General features: G+C 42.5%; 1 protein-coding gene across 1 annotated transcript in view; it reads right to left on the reverse strand.

Annotated features, from left to right (window-relative positions):
* elmo1 (engulfment and cell motility 1 (ced-12 homolog, C. elegans)) overlaps positions 1–10000 on the reverse strand; it is a 151109-nt gene that overhangs the window by 124847 nt on the left and 16262 nt on the right. The window contains 1 exon segment of the mRNA XM_084079644.1: positions 2937–3123. Within this exon segment, the coding sequence (XP_083935770.1) occupies positions 2937–3014 (78 nt within the window). The 5' untranslated portion in view covers positions 3015–3123.

Consider the following 10000-nt stretch of genomic DNA (forward strand, 5'->3'; position numbering starts at 1 on the left):
CCGGCGGGAATCGAACCCAGGACCTTCTAGCTGTGAGGCGACAGCACTAATTCACCCCTTTTAACCCCAGATATATTGAAACCCAAATTTAGAACCAATAACCAGACATATAGAGCTTGCTTTTAGACAGTGGTAGACAACGCGTGGTGACGCGCTATGAGCTTGTAGATCTGCTATTTTTGAAAAATCCTGAACATGTGTGCAAATCTTTGAATATATATTTTTTTAAAGCAAACATTTTTAACTCAAATCTTTGCTTCTGGGGGGGGTCCCTGGAACAATTTTTTTGAGATAGGGGTCGGTGACCAAATACATGTAATTTTGGGGGTCCTTGACATGAAGAAGTTTGAGAACCACTGATATAGAAACATACGTTTTTCAGAAAACTGTTGGGATTTAGGAGACATGTAGAATCGGCTTCAGGTCTTGATGGGTTAAAGTCTCTTGTTGGGGGGGGGGGGGGTAGGGGGGGGGGGGGGTAGCAGAGTGATGTATCTTACATTGAGACACGGCCCGTTGGGTTTATGTGAATGCGTGTAGCTATTTCTCTCTGTACACACACACACACACACACACACACACACACACACACACACACACACACAATGAAAGGCACCATGCATGATGCATAGTTATTACACCCACATGTGGGCCCGGGCATCACAACACGCACAATACTGTGCGCGCCTCGACACGCACACACACACACACACACACACACACACACACACACACACACACACACACACACACACACACACACACACACACACACACACACACACACACACACACACACACACACACACACACACACACACAAGACACACTAATTCGTACTGGTAGGCATCAACACAACACTGTCACAGCAATACAAACACACGTGCACACACGCATGCACGCACACACACACACACACACACAGAGAGAGGAAATGTTGTTTCTGGGTCTCCTGGCAGCTCAGATCTCAGAGCATGAGTCAGATATACTGCTGAAGGGCCCATAGCACGCACGCACGCACGCACGCACACACACACACACACACACACACACACACACACACACACACACACACACACACACACACACACACACACACACACACACACACACACACACACACACACACACACACACACACAGGATGGATGGAGTTGAAAGGGAAACTAAAGGACAAGCAGAGCTGGTTCAGAATGCACACATCACAACAACACCAGTTTACCGGTGGCTGCAGCGTGCACTGCAGGCACAACGTGCACGCTGAAAGACAGCGTGCACTGCAGGCACACAACGTGCACGCTGAAAGACAGCGTGCACGTTGTCTCAGCGTTTGGCTTCAGGGACGCATCCACTCGACACAGAGGCAGGGCAATCATTCCTGCAGTTGCCACGGTGACTCGTGGTACTGATGGTACCCATGACTCCCCTCAGGGTCAATGACGTGCTTTAACCCTTTAAGACCGGGGACGCACCTGTGTCATTTTTGTTAGATTTCTTTGGGCTATTCAAAAATAGCAGATCTACAAGCACCGAGTGCCACGCTATGAGCTTGTAGATCTGCTATTTTTTTTTTTATCGTGAAGATCTCTGCAAATCTTTGAATCTATATATTTTTTTAAAGCGAACATTTGTAAATCTTTGCTTGTGGGGGATTCTACAAAATGTCTTCTAAATCCTAAACTAATCCTTTTTTTTAAACTCATGTTGCTATAGTGGTTCTCAAACGTTTTCATGTCAAGGACCCACAAAATGATATTGTATTTTGGCCGCGGACCCCTCAAAATATGTTGTTCCAGGGACCCCTCCCCCAGAAGCAAAGATTTGATTTAAAAATGTTCGCTTTAAAAATATACTCAAAGATTTGCAAAAAGTTTCAAGATTTTTCAAAAAATAGCAGATCTACAAGCTCATAGCGCGGCACCGCGCTATGAGCTTGTAGATCTGCTATTTTTGAATAGCCCAAAGTGTAAAATAATACTTTTTTTTAGCTCAAATCAAAAAAGTGACACAGATGCGTTCCCGGTCTTAAAGGGTTAACAAACTAGATCTGTGACAGCAGCTGTACTGTTAGTCTAGCATTGCATTACACGCACTGGAGATTATGCTATATAATATCGTCTCTGACGGGGGGAAACCTCATATGTACTTTTCAGGATTCAAATTCAAAAACAGCAAAAGTAGCAGATCTACAAGCTTACAGATCTGCTAGGTTTGATGCTTTTGTGTGACGCTGTAGTGTGTGATCAAGTAGGGGCAGTGGTGTTAAGTAACTATGTACTCAAGTACTGTACAATTTTGAGGTATTCTTGAGTGGTGCCAACCACTCCTATATCTGACTTTGTCCGTGTGTCCGTATGTATGTATGTCTGTCCAATAAACAAACATTGCTGACAACACGGGTGATGACAATACAGGGCTCATCAAAGGCACCACTCTCTTCACACAGGGTGTGATTTTTTACTTTACTGGACTATTTCCAATTTTAAGTGCTTTTACTTCTACTCCACTACATCTCAGAGGCAAATATTGTACTTTTACTCCACTACAATTATTTTAATAGTTACTAGTTACTTTGCAGATATAAATTGTTATATTATAAAACATACATTAACCACTTTAGCCCTATTTTATACTCGGGCCATTTGAAAATAGCAGATATACAAGCTCACAATGCGTCTCTCTCATCGCGACACGCTGTGAGCTTGTAGATCCGGTAAAAAAGGGTCCGGAACGTGTCATGATTGGTTGCCATGTCTGCTCATTGCCCTGTTTTTCTGTGAAGGTGCTTGTAAAGACTGGTGGTCGCGGTTTGTCCCCGTTTCTAAAACGTTGTTGATATTTGGTATGAGTTATTGGTTGATATATTGATATATTTCACACACACTCTCACATTGGATTAATATTCAATTAATCCTTGTTTTCGCACAGGCACCTACCTGGTCTATCTCCATGAGCTTGGGGAAGGCCCCGGGCCACTCGATGGCCACCTTGACGATGTCTGCCGGCGGCGGCATGATGGCGGCCGGGTGGGTGGGCGGGCGGGTGGGAGGAGCTTGTGGCGACGACGATGGAAGTGAAGCTTCACGCCACTCTCACTGCAGCCGGTGAAGAGACCATTCACACCTGCAGGGCAAATGGAGAGAGAGAGTTTAGTTTAGTTCAAGGCAGTGTTGATTTTAGTTTTAGTCATCATATTTTAGTCATCTGAAATGTTTTTGTCTAGTTTTATTGATTTGCCTGATTGAAAGAACACTTTAAACTAGCGACTGGAAGCATATAGTATTTATGACAATGTTTATTAACACATTGAGTGCCATAACCGTGAATCTCCGAGATTTATTTATTTATTTTTCCACATGGCTCTAACACAACTTTGGAATGATTCACGGAGCTTGAAAAAAGGAGAGGACGGATGTGGATCCGTGCCAAAAAACCTACCTCCCGTCCGCTCTAGGGGTGGGACGATATATCGATATCACGATACTTTGTCCCGCGATAAATAATCGATATACGGCCGAAAAATATCGATATTACAAACGACTCTGTATTTGTGTAATGATGATTTTAAACTGTTTGGTGGTTTTATGTGTTTATGAATTGAATACAAGGACTATCCTGATATATCGTTGGTGAAATTTCATGCAATATATCGTGATATCGCAATATATCGAATATCGTGATATTATTGTTATCGAGGGCCTAATATCGCCACAGATATCGTATCGTGAGATGCCCATATCGTCCCAACCCTAGTCCGCTCCCATTATAACTCCTTGAGAAAATGCTTCATATCTCCATATCTTTTTTAACGTGGTGGAAACGAGACGTTTTCGATGGGCGATCACTCAATGGTGGATGGCGTTATATTACATATTATTGTTCCAGGCGATAGTCGGGACCCTCCACCATCGTGCACGCAGCCTTTGTTTACATCCGCGTCCTCGTCATGGCTTCTACAGCCCTAAACAGCGCAGCGTAAACGGTAAGAATGCTAGCACTAGATGGGCCCTGTTTTAAAAAACCTACCCAAATGTGTTAACACAAAATGGTACTTAAGTACAGTACTTATAAGTAAATGTACTTAGTTACCCTACACCACTGCTCCTGGGCATGTGCGTAACGAGTATAGGAAGGATATGGACAGTAACTCCATTAAATAGAAGTCTGCCTGTTGATTACGCTCACGTAATCAAGTCTTTTGATAGACTTTTTTTTATAGAGGAACCTTTTCTAACGGCCAAGCTTTTGTCTACTGCTTAAAAGACCTTAAATTGGTTGTCATGTCGATACTGGTATCCACGCTGTTCTACTGTGTGGCGCCTATGTAAGTTAACCCATTAAGACCTGGAACGCATCTGTGTGTCATTTTTAGATTTGAGCTAAGAAGCATTATTTTACACTTTGGCTATTCAAAAATAGTAGATATACAAGCTATACGAGCTTGCATATCTGGTATTTTGTTTTTAAATCATGAAAATGTTTGCAAATCTTTGAATATGTATTTTTTAAAGAGAGCATTTGTAACTCAAATCTTTGCTTCTGGGGGAAAATGTGTTCTAAATCCTAACAGCTTTTCGAAAAAGCGTATGTTGCTATAACATCAGTGGCTTTCAAACTTTTTCATGTCAAGGACCCCCAAAATTATATGTATTTGGCCACGGACCCCCATCTCAAAATATGTTGTTCCAGTGACCCCCAAGAATCAAAGAGTTGAGTTACAAATGTTAGCTTTAAAAATATATATATATTGAAATATTCACACAAAACTTCACGATTTTTCAAAAAAATTGCAGATCTACAAGCTCCGAGTGCCGCGCTATGAGCTTGTACAGTATATCTGCTATTTTTGAATAGCTAAAGAAATCCTAAAATGACACAGATGCGTTCCTGGTTTTAAAGGGTTAATGATGAATTTCCAACATTATTTTTGCATTTAAAGAGGCTCATCACTGGCTCATATATATATATGAGAGAGAGAGAGTGAGAGAGAGAGAGAGAGAGAGAGAGAGAGAGAGAGAGAGAGAGAGAGAGAGAGAGAGAGAGAGAGAGAGAGAGAGAGAGAGAGAGAGAGAGAGAGAGAGAGAGAGAGAGAGAGAGAGAGAGAGAGAGAGAGAGAGAGAGAGAGGGGGACAAAGACAGAGAGCCAGAGAGAGAGAGAGAGAGGGACAAAGACAGAGAGCCAGAGAGAGAGAAAAGGAGAGAGTGATGTAAGAAGGGAAGGAGGAGGGGAAGGAGACAGAAATTGGGACACGTTAGTCGACTCTGCATTAGTCACACCTTGGCTGGTCTTTGTGGAAGCGTTAACCTGTTCTAATTAAAGAAGAACATTATATGTGAAGTGTGCTGTGGAGTGGAGGTGTTGTGTGCGTGTGTGTGTGTGTGTGCGTGCGTGCGTGCGTGCGTGCGTGCGTGCGTGCGTGCGTGCGTGCGTGCGTGCGTGTGTGTGGGGGGGGGGGGGGGGGTTCGAGGCACATTACATCAGATTTTTGGCATGGGCTACTGTGCATGTACATGAAAAACACCATTTTGGTAATGTGTGCAGCAATGCTACTAAAGGAAGAAATATTTCACTGGGTCATTTTCTACCAACAAACTTTCCTCACATGAATAAAGACCATCCACACTCACACAGAGGGTGCGTTCGAAAATACAGCACTGAGCGCACTGGCCAATACAAACTAATAGGCGAGTGTGCTCCGGTGCGTAATTTCCGAACGCACCCATAGATAAAGACAACCAGACCTCACTAGATAAAGACAACCAGACCTCACTAGATAAAGACAACCAGAACTCACTAGATAAAGACAACCAGACCTCACTAGATAAAGACAACCAGACCTCACTAGATAAAGACAACCAGACCTCACTAGATAAAGACAACCAGAACTCACTAGATAAAGACAACCAGACCTCACTAGATAAAGACAACCAGACCTCACTAGATAAAGACAACCAGAACTCACTAGATAAAGACAACCAGACCTCACTAGATAAAGACAACCAGACCTCACTAGATAAAGACAACCAGAACTCACTAGATAAAGACAACCAGACCTCACTAGATAAAGACAACCAGACCTCACTAGATAAAGACAACCAGACCTCACTAGATAAAGACAACCAGACCTCACTAGATAAAGACAACCAGAACTCACTAGATAAAGACAACCAGACCTTAAGAGCTCCTTAGGGATCAATGTGACCAAAACAAAAGAACTTGTCATTTATGAAAAGGAACCTGTGCAGTCCATTACAATTGGTGGACAAATAGTGGAGGTAGTAGACAATTTTAAATACTTAGGCACATATATTGACAGCAAACTCAATTTCAGTGAAAATACTGACCAGATTTTTAAAACTTGTAACCAACGCCTCCACCTACTACGCAAGCTCAACTCCTTTAGAGTGAGCAAGCATATCATGGAAGCAGTCTATAAAAACCTGATAGAGGGTATCTTGACTTTTAATGTGGTATGGCAATCTTAATGTAAAAGGTAGAGGCAAGCTGCAGCGAATAGTGAACCTAGCCTCAAAAATCATTGGGAAGAGACAGAAACATTTAAGCTGTATCTACAAGGAGGTACTTCGTAAAAAAGCTGTCAAGATAGCAAACGACCCCTCTCATCCACTCTGCAGGGAGTTCGAACTACTTCCCTCTGGTAGACGGTACAAAGTACCAGAAGCTAACCGTAACATTTTTAAAAATTCCTTCATCCTTAATGCCATTAAGGCACTAAATGATACAATGTCTCGCTAGATTTGTTGTTTTTTCCTTTGTACTTGCCACTGTTGTCCTGTACTTTTCTTTTGCCATGAGAAAATAATTGTGTGTTGTTGCTGTTGTTGTAACTGTTAGTTTTTTTACTGTTGTTGAGACCGAAGACAAATTTCCACATGTGGACAATAAATGAAACTAACCAACTAACTAAGACCTCACTAGATGAAGACAACCAGACCTCACTAGATGAAGACAACCAGACCTCACTAGATGAAGACAACCAGACCTCACTAGATGAAGACAACCAGACCTCACTAGATGAAGACAACCAGACCTCACTAGATGAAGACAACCAGACCTCACTAGATGAAGACAACCAGACTTCACTAGATGAAGACAACCAGACCTCACTAGATGAAGACAACCAGACCTCACTAGATGAAGACAACAAAACTGCACATAGATAAAGACCATCCACCCTCACATAGATAACAAACATTGAGCCTCACTAGATCGGGGGTTTTCAACGTTTTCAGGCCAAGGACCACCTAGCTGAGAGAGAGAGAGATGAAGCAGGGACCCCCTCTATATTGTATAAAATTGTGTTTCAGATTAAACTTTTTTGTTTGCTTGGTCGGCTCTTTTTTCCCTCTACACCAAACACCTCTTTGAAAAAAATAGCAGATCTACAAGCTCACAACGATCTGCTATTTTTGGCTAAAGTTCTCCTCAGAAAAGGGATGCTAGGGTTCAAGTTCAAGTTACGATCAATATAGGACATCCAAAATTCTGCCATCAGTCACAGAACAAGAACACAAAGCTATCAGCAGCGTGGAGGACATCCACTCATTCCACTATGGTTTATGTTGTCTCTGTCGGGTGGAAACCTCATATGTCCAAAAAACTGTTACTGCTTAGGATTCAGATTCAAAAGCATCAAAAGCAGCAGATCCTCAAGCGCGAAACGCGTCGCTTCGCGCCGCGTTTCGCGCTTGAGGATCTGCTACTTTTGATGCTTTTGTGTGACGCTCTTAGTATGATCAAGTAGGGACGTTAATTTACGAAAAAACACGAAAAAGGTTAGAATATGGAGATAAGAGGTTTGCTGCCCGACGGGCAACGATATATAACGGACAGCTCGTTCTCCAAGGCTGCTGCAAACATTAACACAGTCATTTGTCACCGCATTAGGTCCAGTAATGTGAGAGATAACAACACCATTAATACACACAGTCTCTCTCTCTCTCTCTCTCTCTCTCTCTCTCTCTCCAGAGTCCAGTAAGAAAGACTCTTCCTCAGCAGGTCACAGATCACAGCTTCCTCTAAGCCAACCCATTTCCTACTGGCTTATAGGTGTGTGTGTGTGTGTGTGTGTGTGTGTGTGTGTGTGTGTGTGTGTGTGTGTGTGTGTGTGTGTGTGTGTGTGTGTGTGTGTGTGTGTGTGTGTGTGTGTGTGTGTGTGTGTGTGCTTGCGTGTGAGAGAGAGAGAGTGTGTGTATAATAATAAGAACATTTGTATGACACCAGGTGGCTGAGGTTTAAAAGACCTGAGCAGCCATAGCAGTGTGATATTACACACACACACACACACACACACACACACACACACACACACACACACACACACACACACACACACACACACACACACACACACACACACACACACACACACACACACACACACACACACACACACACACACACACACACACACTTGATTGAGCAGTATTTTTCAGGATTCAAATTCAACAACAGCAAAAGTAGCAGATCTACAAGCTCGAAACACGTCGCTTTGCGCCGCGTTTCGAGCTTGTAGATCTGCTACTTTATATGCTTATCTGTGACGCTGTAGTGTGACCAAGTAGGGCGTTCATTTAAGAAAAAAACACAAAAAGTTAAAATATGGACAAAAGAGGTTTCTGCCCGACGACAACAACGATAAACAAGGGGGGGATATGATTGGTCAGAGAGGGAAGATGCAGCAGATTGGGCTCGGCGGTACCGCTGAGTAGAAAGCTCAGTGTATAGCCTTTCTTTTTTTTTTGTACACAAATCTTCTCTTACGGGGGTCTCTGGCAAAACATAATCGCTGCTCTCGGCGGAGAAACCTCTTATCTCCATATTCTACACAAGCTAAAAAGCGCGGCACCGCTATGAGCTTGTAGATCTGCTATTTTTTGGGGAAAAAAATGAAAATGTGTGCATATCTTTGAATATATATATTTTAAAGTGAACGTTTTTTTTACTCAAATCTTTGCTTCTGGGGGGTCATTTTCAGATGGGGGTCCGTGGCCAAATGTAAATCAATTAAGGGGTCCTTGGCATGAAAAAGGTTGAAAACCACTGACGTATTAAGAGGCAAAAACATGGGTTCCCAGATTGCACGAAAACGTAGAAAGTAGCAGATTTACAAGCTCAAAATGCAGCGCGAAGCGACGCGTTTTGAGCTTGTCAATCTGCTATGTTGTTTGCTATTTTCTGAATTTGAATACTGAAAGGTAACAGTTTGGGTTTCCACCCGACTGAGACGATATTTTGAAATCGGGGCCTGCGGGCCAAATGCATAATCAATTTGGTGAGTCCTTGACAGTGGTGGAGAAAGTACTCACGTTTTTTACTTAAGTAAAAGGGCGCGCTCCCAGTCCCACCGCACTTTTATTTTACCTCTGGGGCGGAATCTGCCAATGCTTTGTCAATGCAAATGCGTGGATTCTTGGAAAAAATCTGCAAGACCAAGAATCCACGCATTTGCATTGACAAAGCAATGGCAGATTCTGGCCCAGAGGTAAAATAAAAGTGCGGTGGGAGCGCGCCCTTACAAGAAAAAGTCCAAAACTCAAAATTTACTTGAGTAAAAGTACAAAAGTATTGGTATCAAAATGTACTTAAAGTACCAAAGTAGAAAGTAGGGGTGGGACGATATATCGATATCGCGAAATATCGCAATACTTTCTCCCGCGATAAATAATCGATATACTGACGATATCTAATCGATATAATTTTCCGTTTGTGATACGTTGTTTTTCCGACTCTGTATTTGTGTAATGATGATTTTGAACTGTTTGGTGCTATTTTATGTGTTTACAAGGACTATCATGATATATCATTGGTGAAATGTCATGCAATATATTGTGATATCGCAATATATCGAATATCATGATATTATTGTTATCGAGGGCCTAATATCGCCACAGTTATCGTATTGTGAGACACCCATATCGTCCCACCCCTAGTAGAAAGTACTCATTATGTAGTCCCATTTCACAAGTTTTCAAATGT

This window comes from Gymnoscopelus microlampas (assembly GCF_963454915.1).
Source record: "Gymnoscopelus microlampas genome assembly, chromosome: 15".
Taxonomy (NCBI): domain Eukaryota; kingdom Metazoa; phylum Chordata; class Actinopteri; order Myctophiformes; family Myctophidae; genus Gymnoscopelus; species Gymnoscopelus microlampas.